Source organism: Eubalaena glacialis, chromosome 20 (genome assembly GCF_028564815.1).
Source record: "Eubalaena glacialis isolate mEubGla1 chromosome 20, mEubGla1.1.hap2.+ XY, whole genome shotgun sequence".
Lineage (NCBI taxonomy): Eukaryota > Metazoa > Chordata > Mammalia > Artiodactyla > Balaenidae > Eubalaena > Eubalaena glacialis.
Genome location: NC_083735.1, coordinates 10830594 through 10858095, shown reverse-complemented (window position 1 = coordinate 10858095; position 27502 = coordinate 10830594). Strand labels below are relative to the sequence as shown.

The following is a 27502-nucleotide window of genomic DNA, read 5'->3' as shown; positions in this document are numbered from 1 at the left end:
TATAAGGCAGTTATTTCAGAAAGAAACAAGCAGCTCAGTTTGTTGGCGTTATGTTGATTAAATTCTCTTCTCCATCCAACAAAGCTATAGTCACCATCAGGGTGATATTTTGATATGCTGGCATCAGGTTTGCATTGTTCAGGGTTTACCTCGAACTGAAACAGAAAAACCAAAACAAAAGCTATTTTCTATTCTCCTATGACATTTGAACATTTTCCCAACCTTTTGGCAAAAACGACGTCATGCACCTTCTCGGGTAATATTCCACTCTCTTCTCTTTTCTGATGCCCTCCTATCCTTGTAACCTGCCGGTTGTTGGTCTAGGCTGAGATTGTTTCTGCCAGACTCTCAGTTTTGACCACATCAGACTCTGGCCGAAACAGGTCAGCATACGCAGGTCAGAGAACTTTCATTAAAAATTCCGAAGAGTTAGGAGGAAAGAGAGCTGATTCTTCCTAAAGCGCAGGTACAAGACGAATTTTCTGACTCTCTTTTCTCCTGGGAATTTGACATGCACTTTCTGTATTGAAATTTCTCAACCTGGGAAAAATGGAGGTCAGTCTTTTCTACATTTCCAGGTTTCTGGTCAGGACTTAATATTTTCTAAAGACTTCCACATTCCACAAGAGAAGCGTTCTAGAAAGAAACATCTTAACGTGATTGGAGTAGATGGTGAGCCAGCCTCGCAGCGAGGACTCACTTTGTGACCCGGTGGAGAAAGATGCTTCTTTGGGACACCGGGTGAAGGACCGTTGATTTCCTGGGCCTAGGCAGCAGACGTGCCAGGGAGCTTAGGGACACCCAGAGATTTTGTGGTGTAAATTGAAAGAGAACTGTCAGGGATAGATCTGAAATAACCTTTGGAGGAGATTTTGCCTAAATGTGTTTGAGGTGGGGAATTGAGCTTCAGCTATAAGTTAGAAAGGCTCAGGGACATATATGTGTATATACTACATTTCCTAGAAAGCTCTGTCTTTTAAAGTTCATTTATACTACTATTTGTGTAACTCAATATTTCGACAGCATTCATCTTACCAGTGGAAGATGTTCTCCTGTTATAACTGTGATACATATATATAATATATGTGCGTAATGTATGTATACAACTCTATATACTTACTAGACTGATATAGTTGTTATTCTCTACTCTTATTTTTTATTTGAAGATGTGAAGTGGGAACTGACAGTTGGGTTCAGTGCAATGACCGCCCCGTGAAGATCTGTAAATACCCCGTAACCGGACTTTTTGAAGGAAAGTCCTACATATTCCGCGTGCGGGCTGTCAACAATGCAGGGATCAGCCGGCCTTCCAGAGTCTCTGAGGCTGTGGCTGCCCTCGACCCCCTTGACCTCAAACCGTTACAAGGTAGGGCGCTCAGACGTCAAGTTCCAGCAGTTTTGTGTGATTTGTTCTTTCTCTTTTCCCCCCATCTTGTATCTGAGCCTTGAGAGCATCTTCAGAGCTGAGCACGGCACAGCTGTGCCTCATGGGCTCCGGGTGGCCGTCAAGGTCACGTTAGGGGTGGGGATGCCAGGCTGACATTTACACCTTGAAACGAAGGTGCTTCATCTTCCTAAGGCTCTTCACTGAAATCCAGTTAAATTGGTTCAGAATTAGACTTTTCTTAGTCCACTGATGTTGTAATTTCAACGCATGATGAGACTTAGAAGGCGTTGAAGCCAAGCCCCTCTCTTACTGAATTTTAATTTCACATGACCCAGATTCCTTAACGGGATTGGGCCCTTAATTATGGTTTTAAGTGGGTCACTGCATTTTCCTTACCTGCGTGGCCTTTTGAATCCAGTACAAAGAGCCGAGAAGCACTGGATCTCTTTGAGACCACTTCCAAAATATCAACTCTGATGACCTCAGAGTAGTGCGAATGCTGTCATCGTAATGCAAAGGTGATTCTGGGAATCCAGCGCTTTCTGGACGTCAGATTCAGCACTGACCTTTCTCTCTGCAGCAGTCCACTGGGAGGGAGATAAAGAGATCGTAATCTATCAGGAGGACCTTGAAGGTAAGGAACTCATTACCATTTCCTTTCAGCTGCTTATACCCTAGGGATTTAGGGTTGTAATTAGAGAGTGATGGGTACACTCTTCACATGTAAAAATTAAAACTGTGGGTCAAGCTTAAGGTCTATGGAATTTAAAAAGTCAGCAGGGCAGAGGGCGGGAATGAAAGTGAGAGTGGAGGTCAGTGGAGTCCTGGCTTCATGGCTTCATGTGGGGTCTCTCAGGCGTCCTTGGGGACCTACAGAGGAGTAACCAGACCCAACCTGAAACTTGAGTCCTGGCCGAGGCTGGGGTCCTTTCTCCCAGACTCCACGACTGAACAGTATTTTGTTTTATTATTTTTTTAAGCAAAAATTTTATTTCTAACATTTTAACTAAAAGGGACTAGTTTTCCTATCAAATAATGTCCCTGTGGTTTGAAAGTTTGCATTTCCTTTTTTCTATTGGATTTTATGAACACTTCTTCTTAATAGTCCTTAGATATCTGGGAAGATCAATTTACTGAGAAGGAGAATCTAGCATCATTAACCAGGAATCCCAAGATTTTAATTGGAATTATAACTACAGTTCACAGAGGACAATGAGTGAAAACTTAAAAATTAGTAAGTCAGAAAGATAAAAACAAATATCGTATATTAACGCATATATGTGGAATCTGAAAAAACTGGTATAGAAGATCTTATTTACAAAGCAGAAATAGAAACACAGACGTGGAGAACAAACGTATGGATACCAAGGGGGAAGTGGGGGGTGGGATGAATTGGGAAATTGGAACTGACATATATACACTATTGATACTATGTATAAAATAGATAACTAGTGAGAACCTACTGTATAGCACAGGGAACTCTACTCAGTGCTCTGTGGTGACCTAAATGGGAAGGAAATCCAGAAAAGGGGGGATATATGTATACATATAGCTGATTCACTTTGCTGTACAGTAGAAACTAACACAACATTGTAAAGCAACTGTACTCCAATAAAAATTTAAAAAATAAAATAAAGTCTTAGTTAAAACCTCCACTTCCAGAAAAACTCAGAAACTGGGAAAGATGCCCAACAAGTAAGTAACGAAAGAAAACAATTCAGGAAAGGTGGATGTTATGACCTCCTAAACAGCTGATGAAAACACAGATGTTTGAGTGAATAAAAAATGGCCCAGTTATATTGGAAGAGATGTTTGCTGCAGGAGACCAGCCTGTATAAAATACGCATTTTTTTTGGAATTTTTGAATTTTATTTTATTTATTTTTTTATACAGAAGGTTCTTATTAGTCATCCATGTTATACATATTAGTGTATATATGTCAATCCCAATCTTCCAATTCATCATACCACCCCCCCGCCACTTTCCCCCCTTGGTGTCCATACGTTTGTTCTCTACATCTGTGTCTCAACTTCTGCCCTGCAAAACTGGTTCATCTGTACCATTTTTCTAGGTTCCACATACATGCGTTAATATACGATACTTGTTTTTCCCTCCTAGCAATGGCTTCTCTTTTTTTTTTTAACATCTTTATTGGAGTATGATTGCTTTGCATTGTTGTGTTAGTTTCTGCTGTATAACAAAGTGAATCAGCTATACGTGTACTTATATCCCCATATCCCCTCCCTCTTGCGTCTCCCTCCCACCCCTCTAGGTGGTCACAAAGCACCAAGCTGATCTCCCTCTGCTATGCGGCTGCTTCCCACTAGCTATCTATTTTACATTTGGTAGTGTATATATATGTCAATGCCACTCTCTCACTTCTTCCCAGCTTACACTTCCCCTTTCCTGTGTCCTCAAGTCCATTCTCTACGTCTGTGTCTTTATTCCTGTCCTGCCCCTAGGTTCTTCAGAACCTTTTTTTTTTTTTAGATTCCATATATATGTGTTAACATATGGTATTTGTTTTTCTCTTTCTGACTTACTTCACTCTATATGACAGACTTTAGGTCCATCCACCTCACTACAAATAACTCAATTTTTTTTTCTTTTTATGGCTGAGTAATATTCCATTGTATATATGTGCCACATCTTCTTTATCCATTCATCTGTCGATGGACACTTAGGTTGCGTCCATGTCCTGGCTATTGTAAACAGTCCTGCTGTGAACATTGTGGTACATGACTCTTTTTGAATTATGGTTTTCTCAGGGTATATGCCCAGTAGTGGGATCGCTGGGTCATATGGTAGTTCTATTTTTAGTTTTTTAGGGAACCTCCATACTGTTCTCCATAGTGGCTGTATCAATTTACATTCCCACCAACAGTGCAAGAGGATTCCCTTTTCTCCACACCCCCTCCAGCATTTATTGTTTGTAGATTTTTTGATGATGGCCATTCTGACCGGTGTGAGGTGATACCTCACTGAAATTTTGATTTGCATTTCTCTAACGATTAGTGATGTTGAGCATCCATTCATGTGTTTGTTGGCAATCTGTATATCTTCTTCGGAGAAATGTCTATTTAGGTCTTCTGCCCATTTTTGGATTGGGTTGTTTGTTTTTCTGATATTGAACTGCATGAGCTGCTTGTATATTTTGGAGATTAATTCTTTGTCAGTTGCATCATTTGCAAATATTTTCTCCCATTCTGAGGGTTGTCTTTTCGTCTTGTTTATGGTTTCCTTTGTGGTGCAAAAGCTTTTAAGTTTCATTAGCTCCCATTTGTTTATTTTTGTTTTTATTTCCACTTCTCTAGGAGGTGGATCAAAAAGGATCTTGCTGTGATTTATGTCATAGAGTGTTCTGCCTATGTTTTCCTCTAAGAGTTTTATAGTGTCTGGCCTTACATTTAGGTCTTTAATCCATTTTGAGTTTATTTTTGTGTATGGTGTTAGGAAGTGTTCCAATTTCATTCTTTTACATGAGGCTGTCCAGTTTTCCCAGCACCACTTATTGAAGAGGCTGTCTTTTCTCCATTGTGTATTTCTTGCCTCCTTTATCAAAGATTAGGTGACCATATGTGCGTGGGTTTATCTCCAGGCTTTCTATCCCGTTCCATTGATCTATATTTCTGTTTTTGTGCCAGTACCATACTGTCTTGATTACTGTAGCTTTGTAGTATAGTCTGAAGTCAGGGAGACTGATTTCTCCAGCTCCATTTTTCTTTCTCAAGATTGCTCTTGCTATTCGGTGTCTTTTGTGTTTCCATACAAATTGTGAAATTTTTTGTTCTAGTTCTGTGAAAAATGCCATTGGTAGTTTGATAAGGATTGCACTGAATCTGTAGATTGCTTTGGGTAGTATAGTCATTTTCACAATGTTGATTCTTCCCATCCAAGAACATGGTATATCTCTCCATCTGTTGGTATCATCTTTAATTTCTTTCATCAGTGTCTTCTAGTTTTCTGCATACAGATCTTTTGTCTCCTTAGGTAGGTTTATTCCTAGGTATTTTATTCTTTTTGTTGCAATGGTAAATGGGAGTGTTTCCTTAATTTCTCTTTCAGATTTTTCATCATTAGTGTATAGGAATGCAAGAGATTTCTGTGCATTGATTTTGTATCCTGCTACTTTACTGAATTCATTGATTAGCTCTAGTAGTTTTCTGGTAGCATCTTTAGGATTCTCTATGTATAGTATCATGTCATCTGCAAACAATGACAGTTTTACTTCTTCTTTTCCCATTTGGATTCCTTTTATTTCTTTTTCTTCTCTTATTGCTGTGGCTAAAACTTCCAAAACTGTGTTGAATAATAGTGGTGAGAGTGGGCAACCTTGTCTTGTTCCTGATCTTAGAGGAAATGTTTTCAGTTTTTCACCATTGAGAACAATGTTGGCTGTGGGTTTGTCATATATGGCCTTTATTATGTTGAGGTAGATTCTGTCTGTGCCCACTTTCTGGAGCGTTTTTATCATAAATGGGTATTGAATTTTGTCAAAAGCTTTTTCTGTATCTGTTGAGATTATCATATGGTTTTTATCCTTCAATTTGTTAATATGGTGTATCACATTGATTTTTAAAATTTATTTATTTATTTTTTGTTGCATTGGGTCTTCGTTGCTGCGCGCGGGCTTTCTCTAGTTGCGGTGCACGGGTTTCTGTCTGTGGTGGCTTCTCTTGTTGCAGAGCACAGGTTCTAGGTGTGCGGGCTTCAGTAGTTGTGGCACGTGGGCTCAGTAGTTGTGGCTCATGGGCTCTAGAGCACAGGCTCAGTAGTTGTAGCACACCTGCTTAGTTGTTCCACAGCATGTGGGATCTTCCCGGACCAGGGATTGAACCTGTGTCCCCTGCATTGGCAGGCGGATTCTCAACCACTGCACCCCCAGGGAAGCCCCCCCTTGTATGTTATTTGTTGCTCTTCCCTTCCTGCTTTTAATGTTTTTTCTTTGTATTTAATTTTTGATAGTTTGATTAATATGTGTCTTGGAATGTTTCTCCTTGGATTTATCCTGTATGGGCCTCTCTGCACTTCCTGGACTTGACTGACTATTTCCTTTCCCATGTTAGGGAAGTTTTCATCTATAATCTCTTCAAATATTTTCTCACACCCTTTCTTTTTCTCTTCTTCTGGGACCTCTATAATTCGAACGTTGGTGCATTTAATGTCCCAGAGGTCTCTAAGACTGTCCTCAATTCTTTTCATTCTTTTTTCTTTATTCTGCTCTGTGGCAGTTATTTCCACTATTTTATCTTCCAGGCCACTTATCCGTTCTTCTGCCTCAGTTATTCTACTATTGATTCCTTCTAGAGAATTTTTAATTTCATTTATTGTGTTGTTCATCATCGTTTGTTTGCTCTTTAGTTCTTCTAGGTCCTTGTTAAATATTTCTTGTATTTTCTCCATTCTATTTCCAAGATTTTGGATCATATTACTATCATTACTCTGAATTCTTTTTCAGGTAGACTGCCTATTTCCTCTTCATTTGTTTGGTCTGGTGGGTTTTTTACCTTGCTCCTTCATCTGCTGCATATTTCTCTGTCTTCTCATTTTGTTTAACTTACTGTGTTTGGGGTCTCCTTTTCGCAGGCTGCAGGTTCGTAGTTCCCGTTGTTTTTGGTGTCTGCCCCCAGTGGGTGAGGTTGGTTCAGTGGCTTGTGTAGGCTTCCTGATGGAGGGGACTGGTGCCTGTGTTCTGGTGGATAAGGCTGGATCTTGTCTTTCTGGTGGGCAGGGCCTCGTCTGGTGGTGTGTTTTGGGGTGTCTGTGAAGTTAGTATGATTTTAGGCAGCCTCTCCGCTAATGGGTGGGGTTGTGTTCCTGTCTTGCTAGTTGTTTGGCATGGGGCGTCCAGCACTGGAGTTTGCTGGCCATTGGGTGGAGCTGGGTCTTAGTGTTGAGACAGAGATCTCTGGGAGAGCTCTCGCTGATTGCTATTATGTGGGGCCAGGAGGTCTCTGCTGGTCCAATGTCCTAAACTCGGCTGTCCCACCTCAGAGGCTCAGGCCTTACACCAGGCCAGAGCACCAAGACCCTGTAGGAAAGAAAGAGAGAAAGAGAGAGAGAGAGAGAGAGAGAGAGAGAGAGAGAGGAAAGAGAGAGAGAAAGAGAAAGAAAGAAAGGAAGCAAGGAAGGAAGGAAGAAAGAAAGAAGGGAGGGAGGGAGGGAAAGAAAAGAAAAGAAATAAAGTTATTAAAATTAAAAAAAATTATTAAAAATAAAAAAGTAATTAAAAAAAGAAAGAAAGAAGAGAGCAACTAAACCAAAAAACAAATCCACCAATGATAACGAGCGTGAAAAACTATACTAAAAAAAGACACACACACACACACAAAGGGACAGATAGAACCCTAGGACAAATGGTAAAAGCAAAGCTATACAGACAAAATCACACAAGGAAGCATACACATACATACTCACAAAAAGAGAAAAAGAGGAAAAATATGTATATATAAATAAAAAAAAAAGGAAGAGAGCAACCAAATCAATAAACAAATCTACCAATGATAATAAGCTCTAAATACTAAACTAAGATAAACATAAAACCAGAAACAAATCAGATGCAGAAAGCAAACCCCAAGTCTACAGTTGCTCCCAAAGTCCACCGCCTCAAGTTTGGGATGACTCTTTGTCTATTCAGGTATTCCGCAGATGCAGGTACATTAGGTTGATTGTGGAGATTTAATCCACTGCTCCTGAGGCTGCTGGGAGAGATTTCCCTTTCTCTTCTTTGTTCGCACAGCTCCTGGCGTTCAGCTTTGGATTTGGACCCGCCTCTGTGTGTAGGTCGCCTGAGGGCGTCTGTTCTTCGCTCAGACAGGACAGGGTTAAAGGAACAGCTGATTCGGGGGCTCTGGCTCACTCAGGCGGGGGGAGGGAGCGGTACGGAGGAGGCGGGGCGAGCCTGCGGCGGCAGAGGCCAGTGTGACGTTGCACCAGCCTGAGGCGCACTGTGCGTTCTCCCGGGGAAGTTGTCCCTGGATCACGGGACCCTGGCAGTGGCGGGCTGCACAGGCTCCTGGGAGGGGAAGTGTGGATAGTGACCTGTGCTTGCACACAGGCATCTTGGTGGCTGCAGCAGCAGCCTTAGCGTCTCATGCCCGTCTCTGGGGTCTGTGATGATTGCCGCGGCTTGTGCCCGTCTCTGGAGCTCATTTAGGTGGTGCTCTGAATCCCCTCTCCTCGCGCACCCCGCAACAATGGTCTCTTGCCTCTTCGGCAGCTCCAGACTTTTTCCTGGACTCCCTCCCGGCCAGCCGTGGCGCAGTAGCCCCCTTCAGGCTGTGTTCATGCAGCCAACCCCAGTCCTCTCCCTGCGATCCGACCGAAGCCCGAGCCCCAGCTCCCAGGCCCCGCCCGCCCCGGCGGGTGAGCAGACAAGCCTCTCGGGCTGGTGAGTGCTGGTCGGCACCGATCCTCCGTGCGGGAATCTCTCTGCTTTGCCCTCCGCACCCCTGTGGCTGCGCTGTCCCCCGTGGCTCCGAAGCTTGCCCCCTGCCCATCCCCTGTCTCCGCCTGCGAAGGGGCTTCCTAGTGTGTGGAAACCTTTCCTCCTTCACAGCTCCCTCCCACTGGTGCAGGTCCCGTCCCTATTCTTTTGTCTGTGTTTTTACTTTTGCCCTACCCAGGTACGTGGGGAGTCTCTTGCCTTTTGGGAGGTCTGAGGTCTTCTGCCAGCGTTCAGTAGGTTTTCTGTAGGAGTTGTTCCACATGGAGACGTATTACTGATGTATTTGTGGGGAGGAAGGCGATCTCCACATCTTACTCCTCTACCATCTTGAAGGTCCCTCTTTTGATCTTTTCTAATCATTTTAATCTTGGTTGGTGTCTTCCTACAAACATTTAAGTTAATATCCATGCTCTCCTTTTAATATCATCCAAATCTTCCTATTTCTCTTGAGTTGCTCCATGGAAAAATAGACACCTCATTCTTGGAAAGGCCAGAATAGGCTCTCGCAGATATAATGAGATTGTTTTTGTTCTACTATTATATATCCAAGCATTTACTGCACTGTTTTGGACAAGGTCATTTGTAGCTAACGCATTGAATTCATCCTTTGCTCTGAATGCCGCAAACTCATTTACAGTTGTTCATTCTCTTGAATTCTGTCCTCTTGGGCATTCTAACAATTCTGAACCAACTTTACGTTTCACTGACGTAGAGGCGAGTCTCTGGGGCAGGTTCTGGAGGCTGTGGTCAATAGAACGAAAAGCTGGGTTTGGAATTCGAAGACCTAGGCTTGGACCCCTGCACAGCCACCCACTAGCAGTGTGATCTTGGGAAAGCACTGCGTTTTCCTGGGCTCGTTTCTGAGCTGCGTTTCCATCTCATATGTCCACCTTCATCCGGTGTTGACATGGCTCATTAGAACAGGGCTCCAGAGGAGCATCGTGACCCTGAGGCAGAGCCAAGCGCAGGATCCGCCAGCAACAGCACTGTGGTCAGCACACCCCGTAAGGCACTTGGCTGTTGCCGCTCTTTTTGTTTTGCCTTCATTTGCTTTTTCTCTCTCTGAGGATCCTCTCAGCGGTTGGAGTGTCGTTAACAGACATCAGTTTATTTCCTTGGTCCTCCCCTTGGATCCCGGGGCCATTTTGAATGTCCTCTTGTTCTGTCCGGGGCTGGGGTCATCTGCAGACCTCCAGGGCTCATTAGTGCATGGCCCCGGGTGGGGTGGAGGGTCCGCATAACCCAAGCATCCTCCCCGATCAGGGAGTCCCTGCTGACAAAAGCTGGATTCTTCCTTCCTGTCTTGGCCTCAGATAAAGTGCTTCTTATTCCATTTTCCTCTGGGTCTCGAAGTTATGTGCCAGGTCTAAACACAGGGAGGCATTCGGATCTGAACGTGCAGGAAAGGCGATTCTGCACTGATGTGTTCCCACGCTCACACTGCTTTATCATTTGCCTCATTTCCTTCTGCCCCCTTGGTTTGTTCCTGTGTCATCTAGTACCTCTGAGATGCACCACAACTCAGTTTGGAAGCTTGGCTGCGTCACCCAAGGATGGGTGATCTGTGTCTTCTCTCTTTAGGGCCTCTCCCTGGATCTCTTTAGGTGTGGACATGGCAGGTGGATCCAGAGAAGGCGCGTAGGGTGTGCCGGGGCCCCGCTCCACCCGGCACGCTTGGCACTTTTCTGGACACACTCTCACTCCTTGTTTGAAACCCAACCCATTTGCCAGATGCTCCTGGGTAAGCCCACGGCTGTGCCTCTGTGCTCCCGTTGCCTGTTGTAAAATGTGATGAGCGCGGTAACAGGGCTCTTATGAAATGAAACCCAGGCTTGTTTGGGCTGTTTCCATGTGGCTGTTAAATTCCTCGCGGGCAGTGCAGTCCAGAGGGAGCCATTGGATCTTGAGCAGGGCTCCGAGGTGTCCTGGGGACACTTTGAACCATCTTAATCGTGTGCTAATCTAATTGGAAGCTCATAATATTTTGTATCGCAATGACCTGGACTGTGTGTCTGGAAAACCTCCACCCCTCGTGAAAAGTTCTCACATCCAAACATAACATGCCTGACACCTAGCATTTTATTAAAAAGAGACATGCGTCAGAAGAGACGTAGCGCTTCTTTGATGCGAATGTTCTATTATAGTTACTTGCTAATTGGTATCACGCTGGAATTTTAAGTATATAGACATAGATGCAATGCTTGTGGATGTGGAACAGATCTACCCAGGAAGGGAAGCCGGGTGCTTTGGAAGTCGATATATTGTTTCGATGCTTCGAGGGCATAATGAGAGGAAAACAACCAGAGAGGGCCCTTAGAGAAAGTACGACCCCATCTTGGAAGGCTTCCCTGCTGCAGAACGCAATTGCTGGTACCTTCTCTGCACAAATTCCCCATACAGTCAGAGCTGCATTTCTGGTTAAATGCCTTGTTTCTTCTGGGTACATTCCTCCCCCACTTCCAATTGAAATTCTGGATGAATTTTGGATTAGATTCCTTTCTTATGAACTGGCTTATATTGGAAACAAAAGTAACTGGACGATCTTTACCAGTTCGTTATACTTTGGCTCTGGAAAAATAGTCCTTGCAGTTTTGCTTGCTTTCCCAGAATAGAAATGAAGCAAAAGCCGACACTGATACGTGAGTCCTTCAATGCCTGTAAAGTAGCCGAGGGTCGTGCTCCCAAGACGGGCTGCAGCGAGCGGGCTGACCTGGCTTGTCAGTGCTTACAGTGTTGATTCCTCCTCCAGGTGAAGTTCAGGTTCCAGGACCTCCCACCAACGTCCACGCCTCAGAAATCAGCAGGACGTATGTCGTCCTCAGCTGGGACCCACCTGCCCCCCGTGGCAAGGAGCCGCTGATGTATTTCATTGAGAAGGTACACCCGGGGTGGGTTTCCTGAAGCAGCAGATCTCTGTAGGCTTTCCCGTGGTGCTGTGTCGTGTGTTTTAAGGATGGGCGGCTCTCAGATCAGTTATTTAACGTGAAGCTGCAGACACTGGCTGAGCTGTGAATGCCTGAGGGGTTCTGCGAGGGGCGTGGCATCCAAGGAGCATGTCCCGCTCAGGCTGTGCCGCCCTCCGCGGGGGCCAGTCGGGCTCCCGGGTCCCCGCTGTACACGAGGGCCTCGCACTGAGGAAGCCGCCAGCTTTCTTCCTGCTGGAACATTCTAGGTTCCCAAGCTCTGAGGATTCCGGACGTGGGCAGGGGGACAGCGGCCCCTGCTCTCAGTTTGCTCATAAGCTGAGTGGCCACTTGGTGGCGATCGTGTTGAGGAATTCACACTTCAAATGGCGAAGGGTTACACAGAATCATTGGTTTGCAGACTTTTTAGATCTGGACGCGTAGGAAGAAATAGTTTGTGTGTTGCAGACACACACACGCACACACACACTGAATGTACATCACCAAGTAAATGTCAAACACAGTATCCTTACTCCATGCCATGTGTTCTGTCTCCTGCTTTGGTCTGTCCAATTGCACTAAAAAATGCAGGTTGTGACACAGTCATTCAGATCGCTGGCCTGTGATTGGGTTGTGGGCCGTTGTTGAAAAACCTGTATAACCATACGAATCCTGTAACTGTGGTTTTGTGATACTAAATTTATATTACAATATAATATATAATCCAATATGTGTAATATACATATAAAGTCTATAACTCTTAATGTGAGCATATATCTCTCATACAGTAATAATGTGTAATACAACAAGGTGAAGGAAAGCAGAATGGAAATGAACAGTTTTCAGGCTCCAGACGGTATAATGACCCTCAGCTTTCTCTGCTTATCTGCAAGGCTTACCTGTGGGCAGAGTCAAATGTTAACTTCTTGCTTCTGGGTGCTAGCTTGTTGTTTTTGCATCATGAAAAGCTAGTGGTCAGCCCTCCCAGGAGGAAAGGCACTTTCTCAGGCCCTCTTCAGAGACATTTTCCTACTCACCTACCCAGTGCCGGAAAGACCAAGTTTCAGCAAACACATTTAAAAATCTTTTAAAATTTTAAATTATTTTTTATTGAAACATGGTTGATGTACAGTATTATGTTGGTTTTGGGTGTAGTATGTAGTGATTTGACATTTGCATACATTATGAGGTGGTCACCACAAGGAGTTTAGTCACCATCTGTCCCCATACAAGGTAATTACAGTATTATTGACCATCTTTCTTCTGCTGTACATCATATCCCTCGACTTATTTACTACAGGACTGGGGGTCTGGACCTCTGACTCCCCTTCCCCTATTTCACCCCCCCCCCACTAGCAAACCCACTTTTAAAAAGAGGCCTGCCTCACCGAGGGCGCCCTTCCATTCCCTACCGACTGCCAAGGGTGGTGAACAGCAGCACAGGGTGTGTGGTCAGGGAGAGGAAGCTTCCAGGACAGCCTGAGGGGAGCCGTGGTGTCCAGGGAGCCCGGGAGGGAGGGGCAGCAGGGAGCCCGGGCAGGAGCTGAGCTGGGCGGGCAGGGCGCCCACCTCTCTCTGTTGCTCACGGAGGACGGTCCTGCCCCAACCCATCCAAGGTGGTCTTTGGGGGCCTTAGTTCCTATCAGGCCTGAAAGGAGCCACAGGGATGGTTATGAGTCAGCGTCCTCTGTCTAGTCCTATATTTCCACTTTATGTCAGGACCAGGCACAAGATGCTAGGAACGGCGGCGCTCTGGTTAACAGCTTGGCACCTGAGCACAGTTTGAAGCACGCGTCTTCCCCTGAGTGAGCTCTGCTTGGAAAGCCCACGTGTGGCCACAGCCCAAGGCGCACGGCCTGTCCTGCCCACGTTGGGCTCGTGTGCTGAGAGTTTGGCTGCGGTGAAGGCAGTGGTGCCCTGCGGTTCGCGGGGTGCAGAACCCCAAGAACTTCCTCCACCCCTGCTTAGAAGATGGGCACTAGCTTTTCTAGAAGCTTGGCTGTAAGACCCTAGCAGTGTTTTCCCCACTCCCTCCCTGTCTTCCCTCCTTCAGCCCCAGGGTCCTTTTCTCCCATCGGCCCAGCTAAGTGTGCCCAGGGCTCCCCTGCTGCCCCTCCCCCTGCTCTCCAGATGGAGAACATACTCGGGCACAAGGGGGCCTCTGACTGTGGACGCCTGCGTCAGTCCAAGAAAGCCACTTCACTTTTGCTAAAATGAGAGGAGACTTCTCTAAACAGGAATCTAATTTCTAGAAGCCTGGGTTGTTCGAAATGCTTTCCCAGTCCTTTCTGGCAGCCTTAGTGGGGTCAGTGTACACTCAACTTTTATTACCTCAGCATTCCTTTCAAAAAGGGGGCTTATCTCTATAGGAAAAAACTAAATTAGACATGCAATCCCAGTTTTAAAAGTAACTACCAATGATAAAACTTAAACACGCAGTGTAGAAAATTTGGAAAACACGTATATGTTATACAGAACCAAATGAAAATCACCAATAATTTGATCACGCAAAATAGTCATTATTAACATGTGGGACGTATTTAGTCTTTTTCTCCATCGGTTTTTATACCTTGATATATCATACATACAACTGGCATCCTGTATTACATTTAACAAAATGACACAATTCCTCTCCTCTGAGTAAAGATCTTTATACAATAACTTAAATGGCTACATTTAATATATATGTATCATTTTGTATCATAATGTACCTACCTTGTTGCTGGTCATTTAGGTTGCTGTCACTTTGTTAGTACTATAATAGCTGAGAAATAGCAAAAAGCTTAAACTGAAATGTGAGCGGTTATGATGGAATTTTACACATCTACTCCTCAATTATCTCTAATTGTTTAGAGTTCATTCCGTCTTTACTAAAACTACGACCTATGTATTGATTCCCTGAAGATTTCCATAGTTTATTGGCTTTCATGTAAAAATGTTCTTTGGTAACATTTCCAACCTTGGGTAGTTTCTCACCTCCTTCTCCAAATTGGCTTCCTTTTCCTAAAATTCAGAACAGAGGTATTGATGACCCCAGAGTTGCCGTGGGCTGTGGGTCCCCCGCAGTGTAATTGAGGGCCAGAGCGGAGCATCCCCTCCCCACCCCACGGGTTTGGGGAGCTTGGCTCCATCGAGGCCCCTGTCTTTGCAGTCCGTGGTTGGGAGTGGAAGCTGGCAGCGGGTGAACGCACAGATGGCTGTGAGGTCTCCCCGATACGCCGTCTTCGATCTTGCCGAGGGGAAACCATACGTGTTCCGAGTGTTGTCAGCAAATAAGCACGGCCTGAGCGACCCGTCAGAAATCACCGCCCCCGTTCAGGCCCAGGACACCATCGGTGAGTTGTTACCACAAGTGACCAAACTGTAGGATGGGCCCCGAATAACGTCACCCGTGTTGGACAGCCATTACCTGCGTTGATAAAGACGTTAGTGTCGCACGTGATTTAAAATTCAAATTGCCTTAAAATTCCGTTTTACAAGAGATGAAGATCTCTCTGCCTTGTTTTGGTCAACATTTCTCTAATGTTCCATCTTCTTTTTATGAAACCAGTAAATGGATTAGCAATATTTTTAGGCAATGGCCGCTTTAAAAGAAAAAAAAAAACCCAATCCTAAATGCATTAGGGTTTCTTGCCCATGTGGCTTGAATTTCCCTCTCAGAAGATGTCAAATACAGATTAGAGAAATTCTGAATTGTGCGAGGGGAGAAATCCATGGTTTGATTCTGAGTCCCTTGCAGAGTCCCTTGAATCTGATAGAATTGTGTCCTATTTTTTTTTAATGGCTAATTTTATATCCCCACATAGTTACTTCCCAGGTAGCAAAGCGTGCGCGTCACTGGGGGAGCTTTGTGGATGGGTCTGGAGGGGCGGAGGGGCAGGAGATTCCGTGATGGGAATCTCTTTCTTCGGAAGGGAGAGACTTGGAGACAGGGACTGCCTGGAACCTCCTGGGTGCCCCCTTGCCCTGCACCGTCTTCCTTGTCCGAATCTCATCTAAAGCCCCAAGCTCTGCGGACGAGAGGGCCTGTGGGTCTCTGGCGTGCCCCCGGACTCCCGTGCCGCTGAGCCTGTGTCCCTGTCCCCCCTGCACAGTGGTCCCCTCAGCCCCCGGCCGCGTCGTCGCCTCCCGGAACACAAGGACGTCAGTGGTGGTGCAGTGGGACCCGCCGAAGCACAAGGAGGACCTGCTCGGCTACTACGTGGACTGCTGCGTGGCCGGGTCCACCGACTGGGAGCCCTGCAACCACAAGCCCATCGGCTACAACAGGTGCTGCCTGCCCGGGTCCCCCCCACCCACCCTCCTGGGGCCGACATCCTTGCCCCCGAGAAAACGTGAGAAGCACGACCCCCGGGACCCGTGGGGCCTTCGGGTGCAGGTGCCACGGCAGGAACACCTGTGACGTCCACACCACGGGCCCGGTTCCTCACCCACACATGGGGGCTGCAGAGCTGGAAGCTGGGGAGCTAGTTCTCCCGCGTGGCTGAAGTGATTTGTCTGTTGATGAAGAAAAGCCCCAGAGCATCTCCTCTGACATACTCAGCGTTTAAGACTTACCCTGAATGGGAGAGTTAAAGTAGTGACCGGGACGGGAAGGGTGTTTTATTTCTCTGTATTGACGTTTTGAACTTTTAAAATTGCTTTGTTCACAAAGCTGACAGGCCTTCCCTCCGGCCACCAATTGCACAAAGCCGGGAAGGGGGTGGAGAGAGACACCTGGCTCCTGTGCAGGGGCGACGGCGGCTCTGCCTGCAGTGGGACCGAGCATCCTTCCTGCCGACACTGACTTGCTCCCGTCTCATGCTGAGCCTGCAGGGAAGGCCTGGGTGTGTTAGGGTTCCCCCAGGACGCGCTTAGGAAAATAGCTATCAGATCCTCCACTGCGGACGGGTTATCCATTACGGCTCTGACACCCTTCCCTCTTCACTCTTTAAAAACCAATAAATTGGAAAAAGCTGTGGCTGGAAAAGAAGAGACACAACTGACGCTAAAGTTAGATGTTATGTACAGTCCACGCCGGCAAGTGCAGGAAGAGCTCTCAGAACAAAACACCTCAAATATTCTAGAGCACGAATTTCGTGAATGCCTGATACATGTTTGCAGACTCAAAGATAAATAACTATTGCTCACGTTTACTGAGTACTTATCATGTGCAAGGTGGCTGTGCTGAGAAGTAGGTACTATGATCCTCTTTTACAGATGGGAAAACAAAGTCTTTCCGGGGTTAGGTAACTCGACTGAGGACATAAAATCTGTTAGGTGTCCAAGCCGGTCTCCAAGCCAAATCTTAGCCAGTGTGGTGTAACTCCTTCTCCCTAAGTTTTACAGACGCGGGTTCTTTTAGGAAAGGAGAGGAATCCTACGTTAGAATAGAACTTTGATGCAGACAAAATCCAGAAGACTTGGAAATGAAGGGGGAGCCTTGGCACTGAGTGAGGTCACTCAGAATTTCCAGGGCTTTGCTTCCCACGCCCCCCGGGACCCGCGGGCAGCAGCTGGTGCCCCGGCCGCCCCCCGAGTCCAGCTCCCTTCAGCCCCAGTGTCGTTGGGTGTTGCTGGCTTACTTTTGGATGTGGCATGTTGATTGGAATTAATATGCATCCATGAGGAAATCGAAAAAGTAAACTTCCTTTCAGTCCCAGTGACAAATGTTCATGGTGTGTTCAAAATGCTTTCTGTGTCTATTGTAGGAAGAAAAAGGGTTGAACCTTGTAGTCACGCCCCCGATTCGTGTTTTTGTCAGGTTCGTGGTGCATGGCCTAACCACCGGCAAGCAGTACATCTTCCGAGTTAAAGCCGTTAATGCTGTTGGGACCAGTGAGAATTCTCAGGAGTCCGACGTCATAGAAGTCCAGGCCACCCTCAGTAAGTAATTCATGGGCGACTCTGTGCCAGCTTTCGGTTCTCCACTATGTTTTAATTTCTGCATGAATAAACCTTTATGATGCCGTTTGGAGTATTACCAGAGGGGAAAAGTGGATGTAAATTGTTGAACAGAGAACATGCAGTTCTGTGGAAACCTCTCATCAATTGGCTACTTGTCTTGGAAATGCCAGTGTGAGAGGGAGAAAAGATAATATGCTAGTAAAATGCAAATTGAAAATAGAAAATATTATCAGAGGTCACACTGGTTTCCAAGCGCACGTGCCCCCATTAAAATGTATGCTGTAGGGTGTGACCGTCTCTTTTCAAAATAGGTGCTAAAACAGAACGTCGATGGCTTTTTCAGCTATTCTTACTTCAAGGAACTTTAACGTCATTCCAGAGAATTTCAAATGTTCATGTAACTCTGTGGCTTTGTTCATAAATAGTGATCTTTAAAAATTATTATTCTGACCACACAGAACACTTCGGGGCTGAACTGGCAGTGATGGGCCCTAGGAAACTTGATCTGTGCAGCTCTGTGTTGTATAATGTTGCTCTGGTTGTTTCATATAAAATGGACCCCATGACTTAAAAGTATTCAGGAAGATTTAGAACCACGATCGCCTCTTAGACACATTTTGAATCATAGTATTATCTTTTCACTTCTGAGAGAAATGTTTTGGTCTTTATTTTTGTCTTCAACTAAATCTAAAAGTATCTTCAGAAATTATGATTTCTCGTCTAACAATAGATAAAATAACATTACTGGAATTTCCAAGGAATGTCAAATCTGATGATACTTAGGTGGGCAATATAGTAAAACACTAACTCTTATTTTAAGCTCATTATAGTCTATCAGTTTTTCCCAGGAGGGACTTTCAAACATTACCACTAGCCTCTTCAAGTCATTCCTACTAAATGAAAGCCAATCATTTACGTTTTAATTCTGCAATAAGACCAGCTCATTCCTGGGTACCTGTATCTCGGGTAACAGAGGATGATTGGATGTAGGTTGCTCAGAGTCGGTGAGGGGGAAAGCAGAGACACATCCTCTTCAAGCTGTTAGGAAAAGATGGTCCATTTCCGAACAGGGTGTTCAAAAGGGAAACTTGAATTCATACTCATTTGAATTAATCTGAAGTTCCTATAACTATGGAGGAAGTTAAGACTCACTGGCCTGAGTCTGTCGGTCATCACTGGTTGTGGAAGGTGAGGTTGTCATTCTTCATGGGCGTGATGAGAAAGCTGCCCTCTCAAGGTTTTCCTTAGAGGAGGGGGAGAGTCTGTTGTCTCAGGTGTCCTCCTTGGCCCTTGTATTATTGAAATATTGGAGGATGGATGTATGGATGTATGTATTGGAAGATATATTTAGAAATTGCAATAAATATATATGAAAGAAGCTTTTTAAAAACTTACTCTCTTTAAAAGAAGAGACAAAGACAGCGAAGATGGTGAGCAGGGAGACCCGGACAGGACTGAGGGTACAGGCACCCAGGGCCATCTCCCGTTGCTGCCCGTCCCTCTCAGATGCTGGAGCCGGCCGCGGTAGGTTAATGATTATTGCACTAAGATCCGGGTGACTTTCCCGCTGTGTCTCCTGCAGCCGTCCCGTCCCATCCTTACGGGATCAACCTTCTGAACTGTGACGGCCACTCCATGACACTGGGCTGGAAGATGCCTAAGTTCAGAGGTGACTCACCCATCCTCGGTTACTACGTAGACAAGAGAGAGGCTCACCACAAAAACTGGCATGAGGTCAACGTCTCGCCTGTCCAAGAGAGGATCCTGACGGTGGGTGCTCATGGACTCGTTCGCTTTTCCAGGCAATTTCTCATGTGGGGCAGGGTCCCCATTCTGTGTCTCAAAGAGTTCAGTGACATGAGGCAATTTGACACAGAAACAAAAATGAATGAAACAATTCACCATGAGAACTTAGGGTCACGGAGCATCTTCTTTTGAGAAGCAAAGCAGAGGAGGCGAGCCGGCAGGTGGGTGGTCTGCAGGTGCAGGTGTTGCTGTGAGCGGCATCCGGCCTCCACCCCGGTGGCTGGAGCTCTCAGCCTTGGGGCAGGATGCGCAGGAGACAGTGACGATCGAGGCTCCTCTGCTTGTTTGTCCCCATTTCCCAAGGAAGGCATGTGCTCAAGCCTCCCAGTGAGCCTCTTGCCCAGCTACACGTAACGTCCGGGTGCAGGGAGCAGGGGCAACATGGATTTGGAGGAAGAAAGAGCAGAATCAAGCCGCCAGGCAAACCCTCGGCAGCTCGCGGGCAGCGGCTCTCACCTCCCTGAGCCCCCGCTCCTCCCCACGAGCCACCACACAGGGCTTCTTGTGAGAGGGATGAGTGAGAAGGTGTTTACTTAATGGAGCACCCGGGTCGGTGACGGTAGCTCACGCAGTTACAGGACAGCACACCCGCCTATTCATTCACAGGAGTCACGTGGTAAAGCGAGGGGTTTTTTTGCGGGAGGCGGAGAGGAGCTCTAATCCCTGTCTTGTACAAGATTCTGTGCTAATACCTATATTTATGCAATACGTATTTATCATGCGTTTTATTGTGTATGACGCGTATTGCCAAAATTCAAGCTCAGTGCACAGATCCTGGTGTTTTGTCCACGCTTGTCCCCGGACACCTTACTATTGGCTGTCAGGTCCCAAACTCCGGAGGAAATGCCCACGTACTTTCTGAATGCCAGCATTCCACGAGGCCAGACCTGCCTTCCAGGGGATAAAGCGGCTCCACGTGACACGTGCTTGCTTTGGGAGCTGTTGGGTTCAGAGACAATGTCATCCAGATGCTGTGTTTGATCCAGTGGCCGGGCTGCCAGGCAGGGCTGATGGTCTGGTCCAGGGCCTTCCCTCCATCTTTTGTGGCACAGACCAGGCAGAGTGGACCCTCAGGGACCTCCAGCCAATGTGCGGGGAGGAGACAGGTCACTCCCCCCGCCCGCCCCCGGACGCTTCCCGTCCCGGGCCCTTGACACCCCAGGTGCGGTGTCGCCCGTGGGTGGAGGGTGGAGACCCTGGGCCCGAGGTCAGGTCCCGCCCACCGTTCTTCCACTGGCTCCTTGTGGCTTTTGTCTCTGAGCCTGTTTCCCTGCCTGGGTCATCACGTCATCCCTGGGGGGAGGGTTTATGGAGTGAATGAGGCAAACCGTGTCGGGGTGAAGGTGGTGACTGCAACATGCAGGTTGGTCAATAACCTTCCACAGACGCGTACTTGACTTAGTGACAAGGTCCCTCACCCTCGCATTCCATCTATAAATCAACCAGAAATACTCCCTTTCCCCCGATGGCTCGTGGGTCATAACGCAGCTTTTGTTTCACCTATTAATTAATTAATTAATTTTAAAAAATTGAAGTATGGCTGATTTACAATGTTGTGTTAGTTTCAGGTGTACAACAGTGATTCAGTTATACATACATATATGTGTATATATATATTCTTCTTCAGATTCTTTTCCCTTATAGGTTATTACAAAATACTGAGTGTAGTTCCCTGTGCTGTACAGTAGGTCCTTGTTGTTTATCTATTTTATATACAGGAGTGTGTACCTGTTAATCCCAACCTCCTAATTTATCCCTCCCCCCCTTTCCCCTTTGGTAACCATAAGCTTGTTTTCTATGTCTGTGGGTTCATCTATAATTTAAACATCCTCTGAATAGGTGGAGGGCTTGGCAGAAGGCTCACTGTACGAATTCAGAATTACCGCCACCAACCTCGTGGGGATCGGGCAGCCGTCGGACCCCAGCGAGCTCTTCAAGTGCGAGGCCTGGACGGCGCCGGAACCGGGTAAGACGGTCTCTCCAGGACTCACCCCTGGGTACCTCGCGTGCACACGCGGGGCTGGCCAGAGAGGGGGCCTTCCGTGGCGCCAGCCCAGGCCTTACCAGCCTCTGCAGCCAGCAGGCTTCAGTCACTCTGCACAGATCCTGGCACCACTACCACGTGCCAGGCCCGGGGCAGAGCTGTGCCTTAGGTGGCCCCGCCCTGTGGTCTGGGCCATGGACACACAGGTAGGGCAGTGACAGGCACGGAGTGATTGGCACTGAAGTGTGAGGCGGAGGGCCACCCACCCCCGGCTGCTCCCCCAGTCGAGGATGCTGTGGCCAGAGGCTGGTCCAGGGCAGACCTGCTCCAGGTGAACTTCTCCCAAAGGGGCGGAGGGAGGCCAGCTCCCAGCAGGAGAGGCTCCAGCTGGGCCAGAGTGGGGACAGCAGGACCTTACTGACTGTGTATTCACTCAGGTCTCCTCCTCCCAGACCACGTGGGAGCTTGGGGCCTCTGGTTCTAAAGTGAACATTGACAAAATATCTGCATTTACTCAGGGCTCCACGTTTTAAAACTGTTTTCACAAATCTGCAGCGTCTGGGCATCGATTTCTCTGTATCCAGTCCATCAGGACCCCTAATGCCATGGATAATATGCTCATGGTTTGAACAAAACAAAGTGAGGCAAAACAACGAACCTGAAGTTGAAGCTGAAAAGCTCAAGAAATTGAGACGATTGTTCAATTCTGTGGCCAGATTATATGGCTTTTTCTTTTCTTCTTTTTTGGGGGGGGTTGGGGGATACTTGTTTTAATGAAATTAATTTTTTCCCCTTGGAGGAGTCAGTGGAAGGAAAAGCTGTAGAAGTTCCCAGAGGCTTTTGGGGGCTTAGAGTGATTGGTTAGGGTGGGACCCCTCCTGCCTTTACTGCTCAAGGCTCCCCTGGACCTGGGCTTGGTCAGCGGCACCCCCAGGGTTACTGTCACAGGCGGGCCTGGGGTACTGGGGTGGTGGAGCTGGTGAGTGGTTGGTTCCGCGGGTGGTCAGACTCCCTGGGTGAGTCCTGTGATGCCCAGGTTTCCAGCCCAGCAGGTGGGTGGGTGCCTCAGGATCCTCTCCTGCACGCCTTTCTCTCCGTGAGACGTACCTGCTGGTCCCGGGCGAGCGTGTGGGCTCGTGAATTGGTCCACGGGCTCACCTGACTTTTCAGGTCCTGCCTACGACCTGACGTTCTGTGAGGTCCGGGACACGTCCCTGGTGCTGCTCTGGAAGGCCCCCGTGTATTCGGGCAGCAGCCCCGTCTCTGGGTATTTCGTCGACTATAAGGAAGAGGATTCCGGAGAGTGGATCACCTTCAACGAGGCCCCCACGGCACATCGCTACCTAAAGGTGATGGTACTCCTTCCCAGGCTTTGTCGTCTGGGGAACATGTTTCATCCCTGTCGGGGGTCTAGCTGGGAGCCCCCAGGGAACTGTACACATGACCTGGTACCCCTGCTGCCAGCCAGCGGGGTTCAAGGAGGTGCCCGCCCCTCCGTGGACCTGGGGAGCGACTGCGTGTGGGGACCATCTGGATGGGTTTCCTCTCCTTCCTGCCGTCTGACGACCCCCAATGGTGCTGACACTTCACGGTCATGGGCTGTGTTGATGTGCCTTCCACAGTGATGACTAGAATTATGTCTTTCCACACCAAGCCCATGTTTACTTCACTCAATTCACATGATCGCTGATGGACGTCTATCTGATAAACACACACACACGTACACACAGTGTAAACACATTTGACAGAATTATGACGTGTAATTTCTCTGTCCCCTCTTTCTCCAAATATTTCTGTTTTTAGCACCTGCAATTCACCAGTCACTGGGGTCAGGTTAGTGGTGACAGTGGCTTAGACCCGGGGACCCAGCTGCCCTCGTCAGAGGCTTTCTTCTTTGGGCTGTGGGCTCTGGGATGTGGTTTAGACAGAGAGGCAATGTACTACCTTAAAGAAAGGCCGCACCCGAGTGACAGGTAAATGGGCAGCCAGCCTCTGGAAAGCAGTTGGACAACATGAAACAAGATCAGTGTCTTCTGAACAAACAAAAACTGCTCAGAATCCAGCTAAATGAATTCATTAGAAATTAGCTAATATACATTTTATTTTTGGTTATCAATGCAGATTACAATATACATCATCTGTAGATATATGAGATGAGTTTAATTTTGATATTGCCCCAATGATGGGATATTTTGCACAAAGTAAAAAATCACATGTGAAATGATATTTAGTCCCGTAGAATTACGTTAAATATCAACACCAGATTATAAACTAGATGATTTGATTTTAATTCAGCTTTAAAATATGCAAAGAACAAAGAAGAGGATATATCAGAACAGTAGCAAACCTGTTTATTCTCGCAAAGTGAGGTCATGAGCCTGCCCGTCTCCTTTTCCCTTCTGCACTCCTGACTTCCTCTGCACAGCTATTCCAACTGGAAGAACAGGCTATTTGTAAAAAGAAAACACGTCTGTAATAAAATGTGATGAAGAATGAAGTCATTTTCATCTATCTGTTCACATGTGACATTTCCTCCTTCTTTCAAGGTCTGCAACCTGCACCGAGGAAAAACCTACATCTTCCGTGTCCGGGCAGTAAATGAGAGTGGGGTGGGGAAGCCCTCAGACACGTCGGAGATGGTACTTCTGGAGGCCAGGCCAGGTGAGCCTCACCTGCTCGACTGTTAACAGGGCAAACCTCACAGCAGGGTGATCTGGAAGGAGGGATGCGTGTGTGTGTGAATGGACGGCGGATGCATGGACGGTACCCGTCACATTTACAGAAGGAGTTGGATTGACAGACGCAGTACAGCATGTCTTCAAAGACCCACTGCACGCCCCCCCCAGCATCCTGGGCAGCAAGGGGCACGTGAGGTCATTCTGCAAGGGTGGCGGGGTCTTCATTTCAGCAGTAGAACATGCAGGGATGACGATGGTCTTTTATGTTACTGCTGAGTTTTGATCAGAAATTATAAAGCCGTTGGCAATTTTCTTGGTTAAAAGTAGTAAGAGCCCAGCTGAGGGGACCTTGGCGGGGAAGTGCTTCTGAGGGGAGGGGGGTGAGCTCACGGGATACGCGGGGAGGAGGATCTCTGGAAACCTTGTTTTCCCTGGATTTCTCCCCTCCCTGGAGATTGGCTCCATGGATATCCTGCCACCAGGCTCTGGGCTCCTCTGCCCTCCTGGCAAGGGGCGCGTCTATGTGCATCTGGCTCAGGCCGGTGTGTCTCCTCCAGTTCTGATTCCTAAGGGACAGATGCTGACTGGCCTGTGTTGGCCAGGTGTCCACTTGGTCAAAAAGGAACAAACAAACAAACAAACAATCCCCCAAAGGAAAAAGTGGAGAAAGTAGAGCCCGGGTGTGTGGGAAACAAGTGCCCTAACCACGCTGCCCGGGCCCCCAGGAGTGGCGAGGGGTCAGATCCCAAAGGGGAAAAGGATCGTTATGGCCGGGATCGGCAGCCCAGAGGGTTTTCTCCAGTGGTGCTGGTGCAGAAAAGGAAGTGGACAGACATGTGATGACTTAAAACCCAAACCTGAACTTCTCTGCTTTCCATCAGCTGCCCAGAGGGCTCGCTCTTTCACATCTCCCTGATGTCCTGGGTAGACCGTAGGCAAAAACTGATGACTTGATGTACAACAAGCTCTCCGCCTGGGCCATCCCTTCTCCAAAAAAAAGACTCGGCAGGACACTGTGTTCCTAAGATGCTCCCTGGCGTTCTCGCTCCGCAGGCACCAAGGAGATCAGCGTGGGCGTGGATGAAGAAGGCGACATCTACCTGAGCTTTGACTGCCAGGAGATGGCGGACACCTCTCACTTCACGTGGTGCAAATCCTACGAGGACATTGCGGGTGACGAGAGGTTCAAGATCGAGACCGTGGGGGACCAGTAAGTTCCACTCTGGAGTTGGCAATCACCACCTCTTAGGAACGCCTACAAACACAGTAATTAACATACCGGCTTTTCTTCCCTTTCAGCTCGAAGCTGTACTTTAAGAATCTGGATAAAGTGGACTTAGGGACTTACTCTGTGTCCGTCAGTGACACGGATGGTGTGTCCTCCAGCTTTGTCTTGGATGAGGAAGGTAACACCTGTAGGACATAGGCTTGCCTTTTGGGGTTTTATAACACTTTCAAAGATTGACCCTAACAGAGAAAAGACTGATTTGCTTAGAAAAGGGGTGTGTGTTTGCAGGAGGCTGGGGGTGGGGAATCCTTTTTAAAGCCAAAAATTACTTTGGAAATTACACAAACTCTTGAGTTTGTACTCTAGCCACTAAATAAATCACTGGTCCGGGAGTATTTTATTTCTTGCTGTATATATTGCTTTTATAGCCTTCCACTTGTACTTTTAGAGATGAGTTTTAGTTACGTTTCATTAGTTTGGCAAGTAGCAGGTTAGCAAATAAGTCCGTAAAATTAATGAGAGGCGCACAGATGAAAGAATCCTCCCTTTTCTCCCAACATTGAATAATCGAATAATTGGATGATAAAAGAAAACACATACATGTATATATATATATACACACACATTTATATGTATATATTTTTTTATGTGTGTGAAATAATATTTAATTTCCATAGTTAAAATCACTCACTCTCTTATAAACAGAAAACAGCAGAAAGAAGTGAAGGAAGTCGGTTTATTATGACCCGGGGAAAAGCAGCCATTTCTCTTAGGCAGGTCCCCGGGTCTGAGTCCCCCAGACAATGAACTGGCCTCGGGAGGAGATTCTTCCACTGCCTGGGTTGATGTTTGTGTCCAACCCTTATCTACCACCCCGTGCTGGTCAGAGACAGTTTTACAAGTTTGTACGATGATTAGTCAGTGATGTGGAGGGAACTGTGTAGCACTGGACAGAACCCTCAAAACTCCATGTTGGGCCTTTAAAAGCTTCTGAGTCTCTGAGAGCCCTCAGTTAAAATGCCTGAAGCTTGATAGTCTAATCCTTTCCTTATCAGCTGGCATCTTGTTTGGCTGCAGTGAAGGATGTGGTCCCAGGAGAGGGATACAAGGGGGGACGCCTAGGACGGGTGGGGAGGGGACAGGGTCTGATGGCTGCAGGCGTCCGCGGGTCCCATGCAGACGTTGGGGGCATTGGGGTGAGCCCATGTGCATTTAACGGGACCAGCAGGAGAACAGCAGAGGGGCTGCACCATCTCTGCTTCCTGGGTTCCCTGGCAAACTCACTGCTCACAGACGGGGCGGGAAGGGACCGGAATCTGCTCACCTGCCTTTTAAGCTGCCCTTTCTGACCCTCACTCAGTGGCCTTCACACAGCTTTTTACTAGCAAAACATCCTTAAACAATTCTGACAAGTGATGTACTCCTCTGCTCCATTTGAAAGTTTGCAGATGACGTTTTCACCTTAATTTCAAATCGTTGCAAAGGATGAACATTTCCAGCACATTTTATGCTGTATACGGACCTCAAGTACATTTCAGGCAAAACCTTGATGCTGCAGCTTTAGCTCATTTGATGTATGGAAGTTCCCACTGTGAGACCTAATGGGGGTGTCAGCCCTCACCCTCAAATCAGCCGTCTAGGTGGAGTTACTTCTGGTCACAGAAAGTCTGCTTCATTGTTCATTTCAAATAAACAGGTGCATACGGACCTTTGTGACCATGGTCTCATTTCTAAATTCTAATTTTAAGAAGAAAGGAAGGAAGGAAGGAAGAAAGGAAGGAAGGAAGGAGGAGGGAAGGAAGGAGGGAGGGAGAAAGGGAGGAAGGAAGGAAAGAAGGAGGGAAGGAAGGAAGGGGGGAGGGAAGGAGGGAAAAGGAAATGGTTTAGAACCTTCAATTTTTCTTAACTTACTCTTGGGACTCCTAGGAGCAACGCATTTTTATTTTTTAACGTATCATTATTATTTATTATTTAAATTCATGATAATATACCACAGTGAAATTCTGGGTGGGTGAGAGAGGTGCTGAAGCAGGACACTTTTAACGCAGAAGGAAAATCACAGACCAGCCACGTTCTCAGCCAGCCAGACCAATTTCAGGAAAGAGTTCATACGGAATTAGAGGATCTGGAAATGGGTCCCTTTACATACCCCCTCTGTAGGTCTTCCTCTCTTCGAGGAATAC

At 47.0% G+C, this 27502-nt stretch overlaps 1 protein-coding gene across 1 annotated transcript in view; it reads left to right on the top strand.

The window, feature by feature from the left end:
- MYOM2 (myomesin 2) overlaps positions 1 to 27502 on the top strand; it is a 74585-nt gene that overhangs the window by 20392 nt on the left and 26691 nt on the right. Inside the window, exons 11-22 of the mRNA XM_061177179.1 lie at positions 1167 to 1366; positions 1968 to 2021; positions 11584 to 11711; positions 14889 to 15072; positions 15832 to 16006; positions 17481 to 17602; positions 19206 to 19393; positions 21269 to 21395; positions 22584 to 22762; positions 23960 to 24074; positions 25145 to 25301; positions 25391 to 25497. Of these exons, the coding sequence (XP_061033162.1) occupies positions 1167 to 1366; positions 1968 to 2021; positions 11584 to 11711; positions 14889 to 15072; positions 15832 to 16006; positions 17481 to 17602; positions 19206 to 19393; positions 21269 to 21395; positions 22584 to 22762; positions 23960 to 24074; positions 25145 to 25301; positions 25391 to 25497 (1736 nt within the window). The remainder of the gene's footprint in view (positions 1 to 1166; positions 1367 to 1967; positions 2022 to 11583; positions 11712 to 14888; positions 15073 to 15831; positions 16007 to 17480; positions 17603 to 19205; positions 19394 to 21268; positions 21396 to 22583; positions 22763 to 23959; positions 24075 to 25144; positions 25302 to 25390; positions 25498 to 27502) is intronic.